The sequence below is a fragment of the Pocillopora damicornis genome, chromosome 10 (assembly GCF_964200805.1).
Source record: "Pocillopora damicornis chromosome 10, jaPocDami1.2, whole genome shotgun sequence".
NCBI lineage: Eukaryota > Metazoa > Cnidaria > Anthozoa > Scleractinia > Pocilloporidae > Pocillopora > Pocillopora damicornis.
The window spans coordinates 5,489,377-5,514,575 of NC_142679.1; the positions used below are offsets into that span (position 1 = coordinate 5,489,377).

Consider the following 25,199-nt stretch of genomic DNA (forward strand, 5'->3'; position numbering starts at 1 on the left):
AGTAAAATCAATGCTACTTGTGGGAATTTTAAAGGAAAAGTGAAGTACTGTTGTGTGATCTGCAAGGAAAAAGACTTTCAGTATAATGCTACAACTGACAAGTGAGCATAACAATGGAATTTATGGAGACATAGTTTACCGATCCTTGGGTTGTTGAGATCAAATGCATTTTACATCCACATACTTATCAATGGTATAATTGCATACAAAATAACCAATCCTGGTAAGCACATAAACTGCTATGTAAAAAGTGTGCCACATTTAATCACAAAATATTAACAAATTATATTCACACTTTGTTTCTGTCATATTTACAACAGCACCACATGCAACTAGTACATACAACACTCCATAAACATGTGACCCTCTCTAAAAGTCATGTCATTTACAGATTATGCAACCACTTTTAAGAGAGAGCCTTTGAGACTATTTATCATGTTAGGCTACAAAGACAACAGATTCGTGTTTCAAGCCATTTCCAGAAAGAATTTACATCAATACAAGAAAAGTTTCTATTCTTTTAAAACATTTCATGACATTTCAGGAGACTCAGATTTTTACCCTTTTCATTCACAGAGGAATTTCTCAAGAGAGTTACTTGACCACCATGATATACATATTGGTGGAATATGCTCACTTGTAACATGTTACTTTTAAGTTTGTGCGTGTTGTGATGTGCATGATTTTGTGTATATAAAATAAGTGTTGCTTTTTTGAGAGCAATATGTCTTGAGAGTTTTCATGTTACTTTACTTTTCACCAGGCTACTGTTTTGCTGTTGTTTTTTGGGACATTGTGCATTTGTTTTCCAATGAAATTTCTATCATTTGCTGGATGTTTAGGTCAGATTCAGTGGGATCATCCTATTCCCTGAATGGTTACCCTTTGCACACAAATTTTACTCTGCCCTCTCCTTCCTCTTCAGTCAAACAGGCTAGATCTTGTTGTACTGTACTATCTTTTCAATTCATCCTCTGAGTATGGAGATGTGCTGTTGGGAACTCCAATACTGGTTCATGCAACCTAATCAAGTTCAGCCCTGATGTTCCACATCAAAATTTCTGACTGGCTTGTTGAACACAGTAGTTCCCCAGTTGGTGCAAACCTAACATTGTTCACACCATCACAGTGTCCCATGAAATCCTGAAAGCTTCCCTCATTGTAGTCCATCAGTTTGACTAATCGCTCTGTAAGTAGAGCAAAATAGATTCTCATCGTAAGGGTTCTTATTGATTATAAAACAATTGCGATACTGCAAGAGATACTACTTCAGCTTTTGATTTAAAAACTTTTTTGTGTTCTTCTACAAGAGGGACAAGGTTGGGTTCCCTTATACAGGGAGTTACAATTTTGCATTGTGTGATTTACAAACCTTTTCATTCTGAAAATCGTATTGCTTGGATATTGCACAAAGATATGTAAAAGTAAATTTGACTCACATCAAAGGTTTGTTAGATTTAATTTCCAGATGTGTAGAGTTTTGCTTGAGCTCAGACTTGTGCTGTGGGTTTCAACTAAATTTTACCACAATGCCTTTCAAGCAAAAAAAATAAAATATATTGTAACACCAGACTACCTTCTGTTGCAAAAGCAATGAGATGTCCCATGGGTGATATATCCATGGAGGTCACCCACTGAGTGAGTGCTGCAGTACGTACAACCTGAAAAGAGACATATATTAGGATGCAAAAAAGTTGACCCCTCACAGCAAAACAAGTCTGGAAACTGAAGGCAGCCATTAGAATAGGCACCCCACAACCACAGTAGTCTTTATGAATAGTTTAATTGTACAGATAGTAAATAACAAGTGAACATGCAAACTTCCTGATTTAGATATATACATTTTAGCATTTAACATCAACTCTTACAACAAGGCTGTGGGAAATAAAACCAGTAAATTCTGTTGTTTGCTTCTCAGGGCCTCATGCCAAGGTCTTCATGTTGATATTGAAAATTAACATCTTGAAGTTTGGTTCTTGCAAGTGACCTTTCTACTATATTGGAAATATTACTCTATTCTGCAAACATGGGACAGTGCACCATTGGTTGAAGTGGGATTGCATGACATCATAGTTAGATACATTGAAGATGAGTCAAGACAGGGGTGAAAAGAGGGTTGAGGCACTAAAAAAATATCTTACACACAACATTTTCTATTTTGTCTTTATAATTAAGAAAAAAAAAAAAAACAAACAAAAAAACAAAGGAAAATTATCCAGAGTCTCCTGATTTGTGTTGATGACAGAACCAATAGAGTGAGGAAGATGCTACATTTTGAGTTTGGAAATTTTCAATTTTATTAAAGTATAGTGCAAAGGAGAATTCTAATTGTACTGGAATGATGGTACCTTTTTCTGAGCCAGACTGTAGAACTGAACAGCTTTCTGCATGCCATAGCCAGTGTAAACAACAATGTCAGGGTCTGTAGGAGAGAATTGGGCCAGGCTTGGAGGCAGCTGTGAGAAGTGGGCCTGTTTTAGGTGATATTCATCAACAAATAAGCTTCATGACAAGTAATGTCACTCTCTAACTTATAGCATGATGAAGTCACAGCAAACAGTTTTATACAGTTATTGATTCTCGCAATGGTATTATTTTGCCCACTGGTCAAGACCTTTATAATTTAAACTCAGTCTAATCATTTGGGATAGGGAAGTACTGACATGCCCTGCTGCCGGTGGCAGTGACTATAGGGTTTCAACAATGTGAGCCAAAGTAAACATCAGAGTGAAGGGACTGATAATGACTCTCAATCTCTTAACCACTGACAGCAACCCTTGTAAAGACCACTCTCAGCTGAATGGCGAGACTTCAAGACACATCACCCTCTTACATTGTGGGCATTGTGCAAAGTAACCATTACGTTACTGTTACACTGTTACAAGGAGCCCTTCAAGCTCATAATAAATTAAACTAGTCTAACAACCATGCTAACATCAAGTATGAGATTAACACCAAAAACATGCCAATTTTCTTAATATATTTCTACGTGACATACAGGGTCCCCTCTCCTAAGAGCTTGTCCATCAGGTCCAAAGGGTGGGGCAGGAAATGTCAGCCAGTCTACTAATTCACAGAAGTCTTTGGACCAGTCAGCACTCCAGATACTGACGCGGCGATCAGCACTTGCTGCTAGCCACAGCAATGGGGATGACATTGGGTACTGTTGATCCTGTGGTGGTGTAAAGAAAAAGAAGAAGAGTTACCAAAATATTTAACAATGTAATGTTAACTCTCTTATATTATTTAATAATTGTAAGAAACATGTAGAAAAACCTAACTTTAAGGCTAAATTATATTAAAAAATCACTACTTAACGAAAGAACTGCATGCATGCTAACTTGCAAGATGAAAGCCATCATTGACTGAATTGTGAAGCAATGAAAAAGATATTCAATTTTTTTAAATTTAGCATGGAATTCATCGTCCATTGTTGAATTTTCCTATGGAATCTTGAATTATAACTTAAGATAATTTAGTCTTCAAAGAAAAAGTTACACTGTAGCTTAAAGTCCAATAATTATGAGCGGCATGTCTACAGGTATAATGCAAAATGCATGTAACAATGCAGCAATGTTCATAAGATAACTCTAGGAAACTCCAGTTGACCTTAACAGATGAGATGTGAATACATGTGATTGGTGCACCCTTGTGATCATTCAAAAGTCTCACTGTCAACCCTGTTGAGGGACTACTGATAGCCAGCAAACCATCTTCAGCACCACTGATAATCACTCTTCCTGTAACAGTTATGCATGTATTACAGTGTGTTAAAGGTTAATGAAGTTACATGCATAACTCAGCATAGTATTTTGCTGTCTTCTTTGTTTTTTGTAAAAGAATTAAGTAACATTAAACCCTTCCACAATGTATCCCAGACATTCCAACCATCTTGAAGCTCAAGAGAAGAGCCACATGATTTGTAAACTCGTTTTTTAGTGTAAATCTAGAAACCAGAAGAAACACAAAAATATTTTTGGTGAAAAAATGCACCGACATATGATGCATACTCTTACCAAAAGATGAGAATGCTATTGCTGTCACTGCAGCAGCATGAGGCTGCATTTTCATGACCATTTCCACTTTACCCAAATCAAATATTCTGATAGTTCCATCACTGTACCCAGCAGCACAATGTGAAGGGTGAATAATAGTCTCATCATCAAGTTGAGGCTGTGGGTGGACAGTTGCGATAGTCTGTCCCTCATTTGTGACAGATTTAGTGGGAGTGGCAGTTGGTACTGGACTGAAGGACACACAGTTGCAATTCTGGAAAAAATTTAGTTGTTGATAAACCCACAAATTTAAAGCTATTTTTTCTACTTTCATCAAGATGCTTGCTTCTTTTCTGCAAGGCTTGAAATTTTGGATAAAATCAATTGGGGAATATCACCATGAAGCTCAAAGTTTTCCAAAAGCTTTCCTCTCTGAAAACTGTTCCCTTCTTGAAACAGATGTCTGAGAATTGACAACTATATAGGCAGAGTTTGGCATCAAATGGGGACTATTACTTAATACATATTCCAACAGTTTCAGTTTAGGAAAATTTTGGTCCCATGAACTTTTTAAATCAATAACATGCCAGCTAAAATGATGGGTTATTATGATTATGATTATTATTATTATTATTATTATTATTACAGTACCAATGAAACCAACAAATAATATGCAGTATTATACCTGTCCAAGAACTTGAAACTGAAGATGTTCCAAGTTATCCTTGCTCCAGAGATGTAAGATTCCATCAGTGCTACATGTTGCAAAGTATTGGTCATCTGGACCACTGAAGAGTAAGTCATTAATCTACAAATAGGAAAAATGGTGAATTATCATTGAAAATTGTTTTAATTAGGTATCAGCACTAATATCTTTCTTGTTATTGATAATATCTGAAAAGATAAGCTTCTAGAAATTTATAGCATGCCTAGTCATGCTGACATGCATACCATGGAACTTTCTAGAATGTTCTAATAGGTCGCGTAGTTATGATGTAAAACTACCAAAACAGTTGTGTTGTAAGATTCCTGAATGTTCTAGAATACTTTGTAAATGTATACATGGACTGGCACTCATGTGGTAGTTGTTGTTGTTGTTGTTGTTGTTGTTGTTGTTGTTGTTGTCAGGAATGACTGAATTTCTGGATAGCTAGACTGAGAGAGACCTACTGTGGAAGATTGTTCATTTCAAGGAACTTTGGAGAAAATTGCGAGTTTGTGTCAGTGGAGATCTAAGATATAGACAGTGGTAGGCTTAAGTAAGTTTATAGAGGATAATAACTGTTTCCTTGTTAAGAATATCACTCGAAGTTTAATAAAGTAGTTGAGTTTTTAGGATTGTAGTGTTTCTTCTGTTGGTTAAATTAAACTGTAACATATTCTATACTCAGCCAATCACTACATCATGCTTCAAAACTGAAAAGACAAGGTTACACTATCATGCTAAACCATCAAACTGGTTAACTTAGCAATCGTAAACCAAACTATCAGGAAGAATGAATGATCAACATTGAGTGTAGGACTTCCTATAAATCCTTCAAAGAAGCAATACTCACCTTCTGTGCATGGCCACTGACCAACCTGATACTGGTTCTTTCATCCCAGTTGACATACCATAATGTACCTGATGATGTACCGATAATGCCCTTTTAAAAATGACACAACATGAATTTCATTAATTCTGTTAATGTAGTAATGATTATAAAGTACAGTGACATGAAATCAACAAGAGGTGCAAGAAAAGAATGAAACTCACAGTTTCCAATGCTTCATCAAATGATGCAGAAATAATGGCTCCATCAAGTGTCATTTCATCTTCCATAACCAAACCATTGCTGGATAATCTAAAAAAAGTACAGATTAATAAAATTCTCTTTTTTCACTTGGGTGGTAATACTTGTTAAATGTGATGGAAACTGGGCATTTGAGAGAACTTTCCATGACTGAAGTACAGGAAAACTAATGGAATCAGGCATAAAATTAAATATTGTCTGTGTTAGCTATGAACTTTTCATTGTGGTTTATTGTACCTTGTGGCATCTCCAGGAAGTCGCATCTCACTCACTCCTACCACAGACCACAATCTGAGATTCCCTGAGGCACTGCCAGCAATAAGAGTACCGCCATATCCCATAAGCATACCTACAAAAATTTAATCATGTTTTTTAAAAGTCAGAAATGTACCACTGCATGTACAATATATGGTATGCAGTAAGCAATTTTGGTTGTAATTGATTTATAGCAGCGTTCTGTGTTTGCTCATTGTATGTCGTATTTCCACCATCTCTCAGGGACCTCCCCAAAACATCAAAGCCCATGTGACATTTGTCATGTTGACACTCATCCATTCCATTGAAGGCTAGATTTCTCCAATGCCTTTTTCTAAATTCTACTACACCTGCATACCAATTTCAGCAGAGTCTCCTTCCCAGTGAATGAAGCACTTGTTCTGCCTGGTGTCCCAGGCAGACAACATTCCTGTTAAAAAAAAAGACACATTTTACCTATTGCCTCCTCTAATGTTTTTTTAAATAACCCTTCAACTCCAAAGATTAACTAGCTTCTAATTTCTCAATTCAATATCATCCCTGAGTCAAATTATTAAGTCCCAAGAATAGGGAATGATAAGCAACAAAAGAGCATTTTGAGCATCAAACAAATTATCTTGGTCAGTACTACAGGAACTACAGGAAACGTATAGGGAGCAGTGCGGAGAATATGTATTCAGATGCTGGGGTGTACAGGGTTGATTGGTCAAGAATTCAGATGTGCACATGGCAAATAATGACTCAGACCAGCACAGTGGGCTGTGGCAGAGCTCAGAGGGGACCACAGGAGATTCAGTTCCTGCTTCTTCTTAACACCCAACATACATATTTCCTTGTAAATAAGTTACAAGAATTTGGTGTCGGATCAAGATAACAACTTCTACTTGATTAGTTGGAATATTCTTAATGCCTGTTTGGGGGATATTGTAAGTATATTATAGGGAGAAGTTACATATCAATCACTTAGGAGAGTTTAAGGGTTAAGAGACAAAGGGTAGAAGTACTTTGTTCAAACCTGAAGGAAAAGAAAAAAAAAAAAAAAGAAGTTAGAGTAATCCCTCTAACTTGGCTTTATAAAGTCTACATAAGTCAATTGAATAACAGTTAATTGCACAATGAAGAAGTAGTTGTGCTGTCAGAGGTGACAAGAAAGTACTATGCATTACAACATCGACAAGTGTATATTGTTTAGACTAGCAAATCACTGCTGGGTGTTTAAATACCTGAGCTTGTAGCAGCATACATAGTACTGTCTCCTGCATACCAAACAGCTGTGAAATCATAATACTCATCTCTCTGTGAAGAAAATTAACTTAGTTCTTGTAAAGGATTCACTTATTGTGCATTGTAGTATGTTCTTTATGATCCTTTTCAGAGCAGGTTGCCTTAAAGTACTATTAGAACTCTTCAAAAGTTATAAAACTGATATGAAAGAAGGTAATCACAATGGCCAAATAAAGCCCTAAGACCATTTGGGAGATTAAAAAAGGGGAAAACTACCCTAAAGGTTGTTTCATGACCTTAGAAAAACTCATACTACTGAGAAGACAAACAAAAGCAAAAATTAATGAAATAAACTTACAACTTTCTTGGACTGTGTAAGTTCATCTGGAACCTCTGGCTCATGAACCTAAACAATATTGAAGAACTATTAGTTGCTCTGAAAAGACTTTGGTTTCTCATTTAAAAAGCTCTTTCCCTTATCCTTGACTTGTATGAGTGCTGCTGTTGGGCAGGGGGGATACAGTGTTTGGGCTGATCACATTACAAAATAGGCTGTAATAATTGTTTGGTAGGGAAGGGGGCAAAGTTATTATTGATAGCTGGTTGTCTGAGGGAAATGTTACACATCTGATTACAAACCCCCTCCAAGCTCTAATCCAAGGTTATTGATTTTCAGTTGTATTTTAAAAAAGTTAAGCTAGTGTTTACGTACATTGAGTGTCATCTGATCACCAGTCTCATCCAGTAACCAAAACAACACAGAGCCATCTTGACCCACAGAGCAAAATTCATTAGCAGTGTATGGATCCCACATGATGTCATGAACTGGATGCCTGGCAAAAGAGGAGGCAAGGACCACCAAGTCTCTTGTGCTCCAAACCACAACAGAACACTCCCTGTAATCACCCACTGACACAAGGAATCTGTCATCACGGGAATATGCTAGACAGACTATCTCATGTTCATGGTGGGTTAGAACCTGAAAGAAAATGACTTGTAATAAGGAGCAAGTCTGTGCTCTAACGGCGCCCGGTCGCCTGAGGCGACTAACATTTGGCCTCGGGCGACTGAAAATATTTTCTTGGTCGCCCGGCCGGGCGACTGGCTGGTGTTGGTTTCTTGATTAACAGTCAAAAAAAAAAAAGAAAATGTTGTTCAATCGGGCGCGCGTTGATATTCAAAGATCGTTCCACGTGAATTTACGTGTAACATAATCATCGACTTTGATCGTGACAAGCTGCACAGTTTTCGATTTTAACCGCTTTTCCAAATAGTATTATAATTTTTCATTTAAATTAGGATGGCTCGTTAGTTAGTTTTTGAAAAGCAATTGTTACTTCTGCTCTGACAGGCGTAAAGTACGGTCGACGATTAATAAATCGCTAAATGAACACGGGAGTCGTTCTTTTAAAAGAAAATGTTGTTCCATCGGGCGCGCGTTGATGTTCAAAGGTCGTTCCACGTGAATTCACATGTAGCATAATCCTTGACTTTGAACTTGACTAGCTGCACAGTTTTCGATTTTAACGGCTTTTCCATTAGCATTAAAATTTTTCCTTTAAATTGGGATGGCTCATCAGCTAGTTTTTCAAAAGAAGTTGTTACTTCTGCTCTGATAGGCGTAAAGTACGGTCGGCGATTAATAAATCGCTGAATAAACACGGGAGTCGCTCTTCTATGCTAATTTAATATTTTAAATAGTTTTTTGCTATGCTTACATAATGCTTTGAATTGAACTTCAATGAGACAGTTTTAGGTTTATCAGATTATCTTTGGTATATGTATACTATTCATTTTTCAAAAAATAGTTTTGCACTGCTTCTGTAAGTGTGAATTAAATAATTATTTGACTATAAGTGATGATAGGTTTTCAGGAGGTCAAAGGATACGATGTTTCATGAACATAAAAACAATAAATAAATCACAGGCGGCCCAAGCTCCAGCTGTGAGATGATCATCTTGCGTAATAACAGTCATGGCGGAATTATAAGAGTTTGTATGGGAATATTTACGACCGCTCTAAGGAATAAAAAAATACGTCAAATTCTCAAAAAAAAATACCTCACCTTACTTCCACAGCGTATTGCTTGTTATCTGATCGCTTACTTTGATGAAAAGAGCCCATTTGAGCGAGTTGTTCATTTCGAGGTTTTCAACGTACATAAGAAAAGCCCTTACAGGCTTTTCTTATGTACGTTGAAAACCTCGAAATGAACAACTCGCTCAAATGGGCTCTTTTCATCAAAGTAAGCGATCAGATAACAAGCAATACGCTGTGGAAGTAAGGTGAGGTATTTTTTTTTGAGAATTTGACGTATTTTTTTATTCCTTAGAGCGGTCGTAAATATTCCCATACAAACTCTTATAATTCCGCCATGACTGTTATTACGCAAGATGATCATCTCACAGCTGGAGCTTGGGCCGCCTGTGAATAAATGCACATAGTTCTATTTGACTCGTTACGAAAACAGTTTGTTTAATTTTTAATAATTAACTGACTGATTTATTAATTTGGGCGACCAACTAGCAGGCCCGGGCACCTCAGCTAAAATGTTTGGGAGCCCTTTGGGCTCCCCGAAATTTTGATTTGGGCAACCATCTTTTAGGCCTGGGCACCCAAGCTAAAACGCTTGGAAGCCCGAAGGGCTCCCTGAAATTTTCCTTAGAGCACAGCCTTGAGGAGATTAAAAAAAAAAAAGAAAAAAAAAAAAAGGAATTGAAGAGACAGGACAGGAGCAACATGATGGGACAGAGATTAGGGAGCAGTCCAGAGCTCAGGTCAAACAATAGCGACAGTCTCATTCATTTGTGTTCTTATGCAATTTACCTATACAATGCCTCTACAAAACAGTAGAAAAACACTAAAGGAAAAAGAGGGGATGTGGAGGTTTACAAGAAGGCATTTGCAAGTTTGGTAATGGTTCACAAGAATGCTTGAGTCAATAAAACTAGTAAAAATATCAGTTATTAAATACAATGACACACTCTCTAAGTATGATGTTTGTGTAAGGCTATGAAATCTGACTCTGCTATATGTAAATGACCATGTGAGAGATAAATACTACACAGTTACATTCTTACCAACAGCCCCTGTGCTCACCAACTGCATTGATTATTTATGCAGTGCAAGCATGTGCATCAAAGTAAACGCAAGAAGCATACCTTTTGACAAACTCCATCTGGCAGGTTCCACAAGAGGATCTGACTGGCTACTGTATCAGAAGGCCCAGAGGCTGAGGCCAGCATCACACCATCATGCTGTAGGGCTAATGTGGAGATCTCTTCTGTGTGCCCCATAAGGTGCCTTTGAGTACCAGAATGAAGGTCCTCTATGACCACAAGACATCCACTGGTGTAGGCAAAGAGGCCTCAATAGAGAGCAAAAGAACATTTATTTACTAAGTGACTCAACTTAATTCAGCAGTATGGTAAAAATGACATCATCGATTTAACATGCTTTGAAACTCCAAGTTGTCAAAGGTAATATTAACTTTTTACATTCCCCCTAAACATTTCAATACATAACTAAGGTAACTGGTGATGAGTAACCAAAAAAGTTAACAACTGGAGGGTATTATCCAGTCTTAAAAACCTTTTGCTGTTGATTAACTAACAATGTACTTTATTTGTGCCAATATTTTACAGATAGTGCAAAACTATTTTCATTTACACCAAAGATCATTTATTGAGAGAAAAGTAGAAAAATTAATGTTCAAGACATTCTTCCTATTTCTCCAGACTCCATGTTGTATCTTGAATCTTCCTTTGATATTTCATATTGAAAAAAAAAATTGAAAAGAAGATAGTGAAAATCTTCAGGCTAAACATAAATTTCATAATATAATAACCAGTTTATGAAGTTTGTCTATTATCTCACTGTAAAAATACCTGTGTCATATTTCCACACCAAATTCTTCCTTCCATTCCCATTGTATCCAAGAACAGATTTTAGCTGGAGTCCTGCTTGGTTTGGAGGAGCTGTGTATCTGCGGTCGGCCAAGGAGGAAGTCCTTGCACGGCACCTGTAGTGTCTAGTGACCTTAGGGACAGGATGGTCATCACTGTTTACTACTCTTGATCCACCCGATGGGGGAACATTGAAGTTCAATCTTCTGGCAGGAGATTTAGTCTTGACGGGGGAGACCTAGGAAACAATGTGATGCAAAACATGGGGTGAGTGAGTCATTTCACCAATGATACACACAGTACAGAGCAACAACAAAAAACAAATTAACAAGTAATTTAATTTAAAATAAGAAAATTGTAAATGAAAACTTCATTCTTACAGATTCACCAGTGTTGAGCAAAACTTGTTTTTGGGGGCTTTTGCTTTTCTCTGGAGAGTAACTATCATGAACTTCACTCTGCAGCACTCTATCAAGGGTACCACGAACATTTTCTCTGTCATGCACATCAGCAGGAATTGGGCTGATGTCAAACTGAGGAGGTTCATATTTAGTTGGTACTGGAACTGATTTTCTTGGGATGACTGTGTTAGGATGACCATTTGGTGGACTATATGGTCTTTCAGGAGTGATTTTCACACTTTTTTCTGCTTACATATGACAAAAATAAAGACAGTTTAATTGGTTAGTCTTAAGGTATGTCTTACTTTTTTTCTTGGGAAATATTTATAAGGATGTCATTCAACAATACCTGCTAGTTCAGGAATGTAACTTTTCTGTGGGTTGCGTCCTCTGGAAGGTAATCACCAAATCAGTAATCTTTATGGAAATTACATGCAATTCATCCAATTTGAATGAGTTTTAATATTCTGAGGAAATCTATTGTACAACATAAATGAACATGGAAGACCCACAATGTTTTGCATGACCCTAAGGTTACATACTAGTATCAACTGAAATAATTAGAAACAAATATATATATTCATTCAAGGTAATTCATGCTGGTGTTATCATAAAAACTGTTTGACACTGTTTTCAAATTCCAGGCAAGAGGATTTAAAAACTGTTCTTATTCATATGTATTATGTTTGCCAATATACAAATAATTATCCTGCTTTTTGATGGAAAAAAACTTACCCATTCACTTGTATCTGCCTCACTCTTCCATGAAAATCCCATAACAAAATGGCCTCTCCTACACTAATTAGCCCAAGATTATCTGGAGTGAAAGCAACTTGCTGAATGTGATCTGAATGGCCAATAAAGACCTATTTAAAAAATAAAAAAAAAGACTTTTGATTGTGATTTCCTGTTGAAGTTGGAATGATACAGAGATCATGAAATATGCAAACTTTTCTGTATGATGAGTCAAGGTTTCCCAGCCAATCAAGGATCTTTTCTTCATCCCTTGATGACAAGCAAAAGTACTAAACATGCAAGATTTCAACCCAATCCCAAAATTTTAGCTGTATGTGAGGTTTCTTTCCAACCAATTGGAACTACCTGAAAGTTAATGTCCAGTCGCATATGATAATCCCAAATCTTTACAACTTTGTCTCCAGCAGTGGCCAGATATTTTCCATCACGGCTCACAGCTATACTTGAACAGTTACCACGATGAATATTGGAAACCTGAAAGGTATAACTAAATTAGTGTTGCAAAGGACGTGGAACTTCATCTTTACAAGTGTTAGTCTTCACCAGTAACATTTTTAATTTAAGGGCCTGCTATGTTTCTCACATCAAATCAGTATTCTTCTTAGCTGAGGAGGAACTGACCTGTTATGCCTTTACAACTACTCAAACCTTTTGGGGTTAACCCTGTAACTCCCAAGATCTGATTGTTAATTCTCTCCTCTAGCTGCTAAACATTTCCTTGTAAATTAGTTATGAGAACTTGATGCTGGATCAAGATAGCAGCTTCTACCTGATAAGTTTGAATATTCTCATTGCCTGTTTGCTGAATAATGTATGGATATTATAGGGAGAAGTTTCATGTTCATCACTTCTGGGAGTTAAAGGGTTAAGAGAATGTGATCTAGAGTTCAACAATAGCAAAGTGCATTTTACTGCCTAGAGATTGTTAATACAGTCTGGACTGGCATCTAATTCTCCATACAATATCACCTCAGAATCACGCATTATGGTCTCAGGAATATAGGAAATGATCTCTAACTAATCAAAAGAAGCTCTTAATTGTTAAACAAATTCTCCTACTCTGTACCTTAAGAAATTATGAAGACTGACATTACAGTGTAAAGGGTTAAAGAAGAAGAACAACCACCTAGAAGGCTGACAATGGAAAAATACAACCCACCCAACAGTGATAAGCTTAATTTTGCATCTGACTGGTTGAGACGGTGATGTACATGTAACTTTTCTACACTAATCACAGTTTAAAGTAAAGTAAAACCTATGCAATCCCATATTATTTTCAACATTAAACTGAAGACTGCTGTAAGTACCAACCTCACTTAACAAGAGTCCATTGTGAGAGTCAAGCTTCAGCAACCTTGATGTTGAAGTGATTACCAATAACTGTTTTAGAGATGATGAAGAAAAACAGACATGGAGTACAGAGTCCACAACTGATCGGTCTGCAGTGATGGTGCTGATGTCAATGCGTAAAACCTGTCATAAAAGATCATTGATCAATCTAAAGTAGAACTGATTGTACAATTCATTGAGAAACATTGCAAGAAATAATCCTGGTACATGAGTGGATGTGATACAAGCACTACCAAAAAAAAATGTATGCCTGTCTACACAACCTTGAAAGAGGTAAAATGCAGGAGGAAAATTAGAGAGAAAGAAAGAAAGAAAGAAAGAAAGAGAGACAAAAAAAGAAAGAAAGGCATTCCTAACATAAAATGCTTATTATCAAGTTAGTTCACTGTAGAGAGGAAATTCTGGCTCTTGGTCACAATGTTTGGATCTTGCTGTGCTCCGTCTGTGCACCATGACTGATAGCCAAATATTTTCCCACCCAACCCTCCCACTCAGAAACTACATGATATGAAACTGAAAAAATGAGATGAGCCTCACCTCATCCAGAGATCTAGCATTGGCAACTGTCACTGTGTATTCAGAGGGTCCAATAAATGCCAACTTCAGGCTGTCTTCACTTACACTCAGTACATGGGATCCAAATTTAGCACCAGCTGCAACTGTGTTGGGTAACATACGAATCAACCAGAATTCTTCATCAGCAGCATCATATAATGAAAGAGAACCTGAAAAATAAAAGAAAAACTTGCAGTTGAGACATTTTTTGTTCAAGCTGTCACAAATTTCTTACGATGTTTTTTTTTTATGTGAATCCATCATCAAAAACAACAAAAGAAACCCAAAAGGCACCCAGAGAGATCTAAGAGCACTAGACAGAACACAAGAACAAGCACTTAAATTTGCCAAGCAGAAAGCAGAAAATGGTTAAAGCAAGAGATATCATTAAAAAAACTAATTTTCTACTTTTGTAAATAGATTAAGAAAGATGGTAAGTTTTAAGCTTGGTAATTAAAGTCTTTCTGAATCTATTAACCAAACATGATGCTATTGATATTGCTGATCCAAACAGTATGCAGGATCAGCAATGAGAACTTCGTAATGGGCCTTGCTCACCATAGAGTCTCCATGGCTGGTGGTAGAGCACTGAGACACAGAATCCAAAGGTCTGAGGTTCGATTCCTCATAGGGACTCAGAATTTTTTCTTTGTCCCATGCTTATGACAAGATGAAAAACATCTTTCTCTTAATTTATACTGTATTGATGCAGGGTATGGATAGTGGAATGTTCTTGCTATATTACCTAGTGACCCTACACTGTGCATGAATTCTCCATTAGGTGTAAACACCAAGCCTGTCACTTGGCCAGCATGCTGGTTATGTTCAGCTAGCAGATTTGTTGTCCCGACATGGAACACTCTTACACATCCTGACATAAACCCACAGGCAAAGCACTGCTGCTGAGGGTGATATGCAATGGCACAGGGGAGCTCACCAGGAGCTTGAAAGTCAAACAGCTGTGCAAGAGTGTCAAGATCCCAGACTCGTATTGATTCATCAAAGGACACTGTGGCCAGATAACGGTGAGTGGAATCAAATGACATGGCTGAGATCTTTTGTGTATGAGATCTCATCAGTGTGGAGTAGGTGCGGGTTGATGTATTTAATACACCAAGATTACCCTTAAAGGTGTAAGAGAACAACGCAAATTAGTGTTTACAAGAGAGAAGAAAAGAAATTTTAACTTCAGAATGAATACTATTGATAGGTCATCACTGACTGAGCATTTACTGACAGTTTCTTGCCAATGAATAACAACTGTTTGGCAATATGAAAAGACTGAGCTCAGCAAATGTTCAAAATTACAAGTCTTGATATTCTACATTAATCAAACAGAGACCATTTGCATAAGATATCTTTTTTCTCCAAGTTGGATACACAAAATCATTATTCTCCGAGTTGGATACACAAAAAACGGCTGTTGCCTAATGGAACTTTTGTTATCAGTACACAATAGCAAGTGCTATAATTTACCGTGTTTGTTCCTGCTAACACATTAAGTCCATCACTAGAGATGTTAACAGCTGTGATTGGGCCCTCGTGTTCTTAAACAAAACAGCATTATTTATTAATTAACTCTTTCAGAAACTATTGTTGGTAGTTAAGTCACCTGCACAAATAAAAAGTTGCCCACACTGCAAGTACCCCAGCTACCAAGGAGTTATGCAAATACCATTGTTCAGTAAAGAATTTTAGCAATTGCAGAAAAGAAGCCTGAAACAGTTTAGGCTTCAATGGGATTCCAACACATGCTTCCCAGATACTAAGTGGGTGCTACTACCAGTTGAGCTACAAAGCCTGGCCATCATATTTCACTGACAATTTCCTAGCATGTAATCCTACTCCTGTGTGGGAGGAGGTATTGCACGAGCAAAGTATCTTCCCCAAGACCACAGCAGAAAACACAATGACCCAAGCACTGGCTCACACCCAACTAATACGAAATAGAGTCAACCATGCTACTACTGTGTCCCTTTCATTTTGTTTGCAAACTGTTCTAGCCTGGTAAGTACTAGTTAGATTGGTTGTGGCTAACATTCTCTCCTGCACCTGCAAATCCAACCTACTACTTCTTCACTACTACTACTAATAATAAACTTTATTTTTCAAGGGTGGCACCTGACAGCATAAAATACTGATAAACTTGTGGCTCTCATGGACTGATTCCCCCCTTTGATCAGCATTCACTGGTAGGCAGTTATAGTTACTTGCCCATTAGATCTTAGTTAAAATTGCTGATAGACTTGAACTGGAATTTGGTATTTAAAACATGATACTTACCAGCTTCAAGGAACACAGTGGAAAAATCTAAAGGCCACAACCGAAGGAAACCATCATCTGAGCCAGTGGCACAAAATGACTCATTTACATAGAGTGAATTGAGTCTGATTCCAAACTCAGTTGGAGTTGTACCACCATACTTGCCAACTAGGTTGCTACGAGAACCAATAGGAAGAAGTCTGATTACTTTGTCCAGCATGATCTTCTGATAGTCAATCTGATAAATTGTCCCTTGGTTTGTACAGGAATAGCTGTAAAGGAAAACATGATTAAATATCAATGATCATGGCACCTTTTTTTGTTTTGTTTTGTTTTTGTTTTTGTTTGTTTGTTTTGGATCTTAATGAATTAGCTGCTTGGAAAGGCAGGTAGTTTTTAATGTGAAATACTGGAATCTTCTCTTAAGAAATGCCCTAAGAATCAAGTAACCACTACCAATACATGGGACACTGTAGAAAATTAACAACACATAACCATTTCACTCCCAAAATCTCACTTAGTAATTCTCCTTACTGTCTGTCATGCAATTCTAGTGATTTTAGTTTTGAGAGTTTGGTATTGGATAGACTAATAACCCCCTCTAATTAATATTTTTCTTCATTTTCATCACTTGCCTGCTTATTATTGTATTAACACTGTAAGAGGGAATTCTGCCTTGGTCACTCATGGGAGTTACAGGGTTAACACATACAACTTTAAAAAATAAAACTCAGAGTGACAGATGGTAGAGTGGGGTTCATTGATCAATATAGCATGTCTATTGTTAAGGAAATTTATAAAAATATTGCATGAATTGAATCAAAATTCTTCCCCCTATAACTGCCATAAATTTCCTTGTAAAGTGGTTTAAGATGTTTGGTTTTACATTGCCCAATAGTTTATCCATTCATGTCACCTTTTTCTTGAATGTGCTTGTACTAATAAGAGAGGTAAAATGTTTTAAAATTTCTTCAAATTTAATATAGGGTCACACTAGATGAAATTTCTTTCTTTCTCAGAGTACTTGCAAGTTGAGCTATCCCAAGTATAAGTATAACTGTTTTATACTACAATTTAAGATACAAATTTTCCACAGCAATATCCTTTTCTTACACTTTTCTAACTGTAGGATCTGCACTTGTGGGATTTTTGGCTCCATAAGCTATATCAGTGAAATGAACCAAGCCTTGACGACCAAGATCTACTGGACAAGACCTCAGAGAACCATGGCGAATTCGCCAGAAACGAATGTTGTCATTACCACAAGAAATCAACCTTAACAAGAAAGACAGTAGTTGAAAATACATGTTGCATGTCAGTGATACATTCAAGCATTAGTAGAATACAAACTAAACCTTATAGAATAAATTCGAGACAAAACCCAGGAATCCTAAAGTAAAGTAAATCAGTATAATTGTGTTACATGAATTGCTAAAAAGGCTGTTCCAGCTGTTTGGAACAAAAGCAAATGCAAGGCAGACAGAGATTTTCCATGTAGACCAGAGTATATTGAATTAGTAAAATGTATCATCAATATGAAAGACAGTCTGAATACTCAACAATATTGAAAGTGATTTTAGATGCTAAAAAAATTAATATGCAAACAATTAGGAAGAAAAAGTTATTCTATGGAGGACATATTTCCATGGTGGATGTGGTTTTATTCTGTAATCTTCTAAATATCTCACCACCTTAAATACTGGCCAAAATGAAACACCCTTACAAATTTCCTTAGAAATAATATGTTCTGTTCTAAGACCAAATTTCCTTGTAGTATTCCCCACCCTTGTAAATAAGTTGGCAATACATGCCTATTCTCAGTTCTTCTAACACTGTAATCAGTACCTGCTGTCATCAAACTCTGCAATTCTCATGCGCTGAATATCAATATCAGTGTGTGCTTTGGCAATAATGGAAACTTCTCCACCTCTGATAGCATGACTGATATCCCAAACCACAATCAGCTACATGAGGCAAAGGTAACGAAAAGTAAGTTCACATTCTTTTTTGATTAATGGTAATGTTCCTTGTTTAGCAATGGCTACTAAGGGTGGAGAAATACCAAAGATACACTGTAACTCCTTTAACATATTGTAAATAAACAATCAGTCAAGTTTTCTTTACCAAGCTACTAGATTTAAGTGAAACAACTATACCTGCTTTCCAAGGTTGTCTTTTCCAACACCACATAAAATGTTGCCACTGTATGATAGACTTAAAAGAAGAAATAATTCATAAAGTTAATTTAATAAGTTTGCCACGAATTTAAAATGAAACTTGCAGAATTACTAAACTTGGCGTGATAATTCAAGTAAGGAGGTTTATTTCTCTGTTTGGATGAAAAAGCAAGAGAACTTTCAATTGTAAGAAAGGCCCATTATTTGGTAGGATTAATGAAATCTCTTGGACAAGTGATACTATAGATACTTGTTAGGAATGGTGCCATTACTACCATTTGAGGGCTGGTCATTTACGCAAGGTTTAACCCAAACTGCAGTTTTATGCAAACAGTGGGCCTTATTCATCCTCTGTAAGAGGGTTGTTTTAATTAAATATTAAATGTCCTTAAACTACTACTACAAAAATAAATGTTCAGATAAAAGATTCAGCTAAGGATAGTTAAGAACATGGCTTTTGTTAAACAACAGTTAAAGCTGGCCCTGAAGGTTTTCAAAAGAACATTTATGACCACACCTACCTTATACAGTGCACATCATGCACTTCGGCTCGAAACATTGCAGTGCACTTTTGTGAGTGGTACTTCCATATTCTGATAACAGAAGGAGATCCAGTCTGGGCTGAAGCTAAAATATCTCTTTGACCATCAAAGGCCAGAGCTGAAACCTGAAAGGTATTGGTGACATAGTTGTAGTTATAATTTAAATTCTCTTTACATGAACACTATCAAATATTAGGTAATAAAAATGGCCTTTTTCTCTCTCTTTTTTTTTAAGCTTTAATTGCCACTCTATTTGATTTTTTTTTGATAAGCTGAGATTTCCCAAGACCAGTTCACTAGAATTGTATTTTATCTCAAGGCATTTTTCAACCTTGATCAAATTTTGTTTAGTTTTTTCACTAGATATTTTCTCAAGTGTTTCTTCCAAGATGTCCAAACCATTTTATATATATTTTTAATCCTTTGATTTTAAAAACCACTTTTCATTAAATTTTGTTGTAAGATTCCTTTTTTTTTACCAGCTCTTCTGCATCTTTGGCTTTAAAAAAATGTCAAACTTTGTGTTTTCAAAAAAAATGTTCACAAGTTTAATACACTTATTCATAGTAACAGTTACCTTGTCTGTGTGACCCATAAAAAACTGTTGTTGTCCAGATGACACATCTATTGCCACAATGATTGCATGACACGGGTACACTATGCAAGAACCATTCTTTGTCCACAATGCCTTTAATAAAAAAAAAAAATTCCAAAAAGTCATACAATTTTATTTCTGCATATTTGCTGCAATATCCCATACATGTAACACATAATAGTCTGCTTTCCAACCTAATTGCCTGAAATTATTCTGGATTCTCTAGTTTCAGGAGACAAGAGACTTCAAGCATTACTACTCCTTCTGGGGGGGGGGGCTGCTTGTCCATGGCAAGTCATCTACTAGCATTCTATCAAGTTTCCCTTCACCCTTAAACTCCCAAGATCTGATGGTTAATTCTCCCCTCTGGCTGCTATATATTTCCTTGTCAATTAGTTATGAGAACTTGGTGCTAGATCAAGATAGCAGCTTCTACCTATAAGTTAAAATATTCTCATTGCCTGTTTACTGAATAATGTATGGATATTATAGGGAGATGTTTCATGTTAATCACTTCTGGGAGTTAAAGGGTTAACAGTTTACCACACTCCTGGGTGAAGAGAGGTATTGTGAGATCTGAGGTTCTCATCAATGCATACAGCCCTATGATCTGGTCACGTCTTAAGCACAGACCTTGGTTGCTCAAAGGCTGGATAATGCTATCCAAGGGTTACTTCTCAATATGGTGGTGCAGAACTTTTTGTTATCACTTATCCACTGGATAGCAATTTATCAGTTGAATAGCTTTATAACCTAATTGAACAAATGCATGGGCCTTGATCTCCAGATCCAGAGTCCAGCACACAAGCCACATTAAAACAGAAATCTTTAGTAAAGCATTGCACGTACCTCACTGTAGGTACCACCTCCAAACCCCACAACTCTTTTCAGAGACAGAATGGGATCTGGTTTGAGCGTCTGAAAAGAATATAAATAAATGTAAGTTATGAGAAGCAGATCCATGAAGGAGCAGTAAGCTCTTTGAACTAGGGATGAGATAAAAGCATTATTATGCAAAACGTCACAAATTATTTGACTTGAGTGTTTGTGATAACTGCTGCAAGACTCTTCAGAATAACAATAGTACAATAGAAAGTGTCAAGAAAACAGTATGGAGAACTTGCAAACTGATCCTAGGGTATAAAGGGTTAACTTGTATTTTTATAATTCAAATGATTCACTCTTTCTCACCGTGAAGTTTCCTGCCTTAGAAGCCTTTGGTATTTCCATTCTTTCCAACTAAAATCAGAATCAAATGTTAGTAAAAAGGATCAAAGATAGCCAGTTTTATTTCAGAGAAAATAAATTAAACCTCTCCAATTATACAGTGTTTACCTGTTGGACCTTATCTGGTTCTTTCCGTTGTTGAAGATTAGTGACAGATTTATTTGGATGGGCATAGACATGTACTTCACCAAAATTTGGATCTGCCACTTGTGCTCCTTGAATTCCTACTGCTGGTAGGGCAGTAGGAACAATGTGTTTGCGCTTTTTTGGGTGTTGCTTGTGTGGATTAAGTCTGTCCACTAATGCTATCCTTGAGGTTACTGCTTGACGTGTCTGTAAAAATATACAGTTGGTGGTAAAAAATAATAACCGTATTCTGAAAGTATTCACTGTTCTCAAAAATTAATGACAAAGTTTCCTAATGAGTCTAATGATGAGGTGAATACTTAACAATCTATTATCATCCTTGTAGAATGTATTGTTAATGTATCTGCCAACTCAAATAAGTTTTAAGATTGGAGGAGACTGCGTGGTGTGCCATGGGTCAAGACTCATTTACCCTCAAGGCACAAACATAACTCAGTAACTCCCTGGGGAAACAACAGCTTAAAGTTTAACCCCATACCTGATCAGGTTATCAGCTTTTTTGGGAAAAAAAGCTTGAATTTTACTAACAAGGCCAACTTGTGAAATAATGTGAAAACGTTGAGAGACTTCTTTGGAGATTTAAACTAAACAGACCTCAAGTCCCTTCTCAGGAGATTCAATAAAAGTGCTCAACAATGTGATAGCTCATTTCATCCAAGAGTTCTATGGCAAGGATATACTATGCTATTGCCAGATACTTGCAAGAGAAAAAAGGTTTAAAACCAATGAGGATGAAGCATTTTATTTGGCCAATGAAGTGGTTTCAACTGTGACAGTCACTATAGAATTGGAAAAGCTTGGGAAGGCAAACATGTATAATTTGTTCTATTTTTGAGTTGGGATATATTACAAATCACTTGATGACTGGGCCCCCCCAGGAAACACTGAATTTTGTTTTTTTGGGGGCCAGTCATTAAGTGCTTATTGTACACAGCACATTTCATACCTTTATGTCACCTCTCGAGTGTTGAGAAGTTTCTTGGGAAAGTTTTGCAGATGAACCAACCTGATTGACATGATTTACTCTGGCCCGTCTTTCTTCCCTTGCAGCGGTTGGGGGTTGCTCCCCATTGGTATGTTGTAATGTAGACTTCATATTTGCCATGATTCCAAATTGTGCAATTTTAGAATCAGGAGGGAACTTGATGTAGTCATATAACTGGTCCCAATCTGCTCCCTTGGCTAAGGGAAATGCCATTTCTCTTGGCAAAGGACTGATTCCTTTATCCAACAAGCCTAGTTTTCTGGCTTCAGAAGCAGAAATGCCGGGCGCGTAATCTATGTCACTTGTAAAGAGTCCTTTGAGAAACATGTTGGCACACAAGCGAATGCTTTTCATGTAAGAATATTGGCGGTTCAGGTAGACAGAAAGGATGTATCGAAAGTCTAGCACCAGAACAGTCCAGCGAGTTGTTTGAGAAGTGGTGCCCACAAGACCTGATGGAGAAAAATGAACAGAAGGAAAACCAAGCCTAGTCAATAAATGTCTAAAATTGTACTACACTCAGTCTTATTTCTATTATATCACCACACACAAAACCCACCAGTTACCTATTTACTCTAGTGAAGGGTTAACCCTTTAGCGCCTAACATCAATATCCATTTTCTCCATACTATCTACTATACATTTCCTAAGGTGCTGACAAAGAGAATTTGTTTAATAATCAACAGCTGCTTTAGTTGGTGATCATTTCCTATATTCTCATGACCTTAATGGTTGATTCAAGGGTGATATTGTAAGGAGAAATTAAATGCTTGTCACTCTTAGAGGTTAAAGGGTTTATAGAGCTTAAAATGACAGCTTTTCAAAATTTACCATGTCTCTTTACTGACCTTTATCAATTTGTGGCTAATAATAACCACCTATATGTATTCACTAACCCACCAATCTAACATGACAGTTCTTTTCCAAACTAATAAACTCATTGCCCAAAAAGGTTATGTCTGGTTACATTTAGTTATACCAACTGATGCTAACACAATCCTCACTTGTTATGGTGCCCGCTTCACTGAGAGTGGCTTCATCCACTGAACCAGGAGGAGGGCTAGAGACAAATGGAAACTGCAGCCATGTTGAGGTGGACTTGAACTCTTTAAACATATTTGAGAAGGAAATCCTAATGGTAAGTCCATCATCTGTTGCTAAATCCACATGGACAACAAAGTACTTTCCAGCAATTGGATGGAATAGGCAGTACAAATATCTACCAGTCAACCCTAATGACTGAGTGCTGGTGCGAGGGAACTGAATGAAGTTGCTGGCAGGAATTGATCCAGTGATTCTATAAACTGTGCCTTTCACCTGTTTATCCTGAGAACAAAAGGCATTATACAGTAGTTTCACATAAACAGATGATAATCCTTCATGAAAAGAAGGACTCTTGACCAACTTATTTGTGCACTATCCTATTGGTTAACCCTTTAACTCCCAAGATCTAATTGGTAATTCTCCCCTCTAGCTGCTATACGAATCCTTGTAAATTAGTTATGAGAATTTGGTGTTAGGTCAAGACAACAACTTCTAACTGATAAGTTGAATATTCTCATTAGCTGTTTGCTGGATAATGTAAGGATATTATAGGAAGAAGTTTCATGTTGATCACTTCTGGAAGTCATGTCTCATTTTGCGGGCCAAAACTAAATTTGCATGAAACAGTCCTTTTTGCAAAGTCTCACTGACTTGGTTGATCTTGGACATTTTTCCTTAATTCCAGTTAGTTTCGTGAGTTCCCCCCACAATTCCTGTTTTCATTGGTTTATATTTTCTCCTGGGCAATTCTCTCAATTTTGTTTCTATCCAGTAGGCCAGTAGTCTCCCCCTCATGACTGTCACTAGCCCCAATGGCTTTTGAAAGTGCATAATGTAACAACCAAAACTGAACTGTCACTAGACTGTTGCTAGGTTGCTACCATTAGCCTTGAGTCCTGGCAACCTTTTATCGGCGATGAGGGAGCTTGATTAACATGAATGTAAGCTTAAACAGGCAAACTACATTTAAAAATTGGTATTCTGATACATATGTTTAGCTTGCATTTAGAGAAATCAGATAACAATTCCTATCTTGAAGAAAAGGGAAGGAAAGAAAAGAAGAGAGTTACTTCTATGCATTATCACTATTTTTTAATGTTTGGCTGACCATAATAGTTGAGACTTCTCCTTCCTTGGAGCACTTCTTCCATTCTCCAATGTTAAAATGTTTAAACAGATTCACATTCGGATGTTGCCAAACTAAGAGATAGAAGATGAGTAGGCAAATTTTTTGAGTAATATAATTCCAGTGATTGTTTATAGAAGTGTCAAACCTGAAGGTCTAAGGATAAAACTAGCTGATCCCGGCCTTTGCTCTGCTTTCTTAATTATCTTACATGGATTATAACACTTGTAACAACAGTAATGCAAAGACAGTCTATGGGTTCTGTAGAACAATGGTAAAACGAGTCCGTGAGTCAACCGACACAGAAACCACAGGTTTTTGACTAATCAGAGTTTGCAAAGTTTCACATCCATTTCGAAATATACATTAACTGCATATTAAAAACTGCTGCTGGTTACGTAGACATGAACAACTATGACTCACTCTCGTATCAAATATTTCTCTACCAGACGAACGAACCATTTGTGATTAAGTGTAAGCCAAAAGTTACCCTAAACTAGAAAGAATATTTCCAGAGAATTTCTAAACTTCCCTTTCAATGAACAGACCAGAGCAAAACTGGCTACACGCTAGTAAAAATAAAATTGGTAACTTTCTCTTCCTCCACACGTCACAGAGCAGGATAAAATAAAATAAACCAGTTATTCAAGCTCGATGAAAACAAAGCACTCCGTCTAACTCACATTTTGACATCTTCGATTTCCTTTTTAATTCCCTTCCTCAGTTTCGTTCATTTTCTTTTCCCTCAAAGATTTAAAATAGCTTGCGTAAATTCGTCCTCTGAGATAAACATTGTTTCGTGGAGCTTCGCGCCATATTTTCAAAGACATTATGATACGCGTGACGAAATTTAGATACC

The 25,199-nt window shown here is 36.9% G+C and overlaps 1 protein-coding gene and 1 long non-coding RNA gene across 4 annotated transcripts; one reads left to right on the plus strand and one right to left on the minus strand.

The window, feature by feature from the left end:
- Nucleotides 1–260: 260 nt before the first annotated feature.
- LOC113674677 (WD repeat-containing protein 90) lies at nt 261–25,171 on the minus strand. Of its 3 annotated transcripts, none has more exons than XM_089184882.1 (37): nt 25,024–25,171; nt 24,323–24,414; nt 23,175–23,496; nt 22,192–22,622; nt 21,147–21,371; nt 21,003–21,050; nt 20,661–20,729; nt 19,794–19,904; nt 19,196–19,341; nt 18,654–18,711; nt 18,343–18,461; nt 17,611–17,772; nt 16,519–16,769; nt 15,712–15,782; nt 14,981–15,359; nt 14,218–14,405; nt 13,642–13,803; nt 12,676–12,804; nt 12,310–12,440; nt 11,924–11,964; nt 11,554–11,822; nt 11,156–11,411; nt 10,430–10,635; nt 7,980–8,246; nt 7,626–7,673; nt 7,267–7,339; nt 6,402–6,473; nt 6,026–6,137; nt 5,752–5,839; nt 5,552–5,641; nt 4,681–4,803; nt 4,017–4,269; nt 3,610–3,740; nt 2,999–3,172; nt 2,349–2,471; nt 1,577–1,661; nt 261–1,187 (listed from the first exon to the last, which is right to left on the minus strand). In XM_089184882.1, the coding sequence occupies exons 1-37, from the start codon at nt 25,031–25,033 to the stop codon at nt 1,024–1,026; spliced, it is 5,679 nt and encodes a 1,892-aa protein (XP_089041008.1). In that variant the 5' UTR covers nt 25,034–25,171; the 3' UTR covers nt 261–1,023. The 3 variants fall into 3 exon arrangements, with proteins under 3 accessions (XP_089041008.1, XP_089041007.1, XP_089041006.1); XM_089184881.1 differs by having other exon boundaries at nt 11,554–11,819; nt 22,132–22,622; XM_089184880.1 differs by having other exon boundaries at nt 22,132–22,622.
- LOC149038615 (uncharacterized) lies at nt 15,017–18,033 on the plus strand. The gene is made up of 3 exons (XR_016180453.1): nt 15,017–15,260; nt 16,349–16,427; nt 17,627–18,033. It is a non-coding gene; the product is annotated as an uncharacterized LOC149038615 (long non-coding RNA).
- Nucleotides 25,172–25,199: the final 28 nt, after the last annotated feature.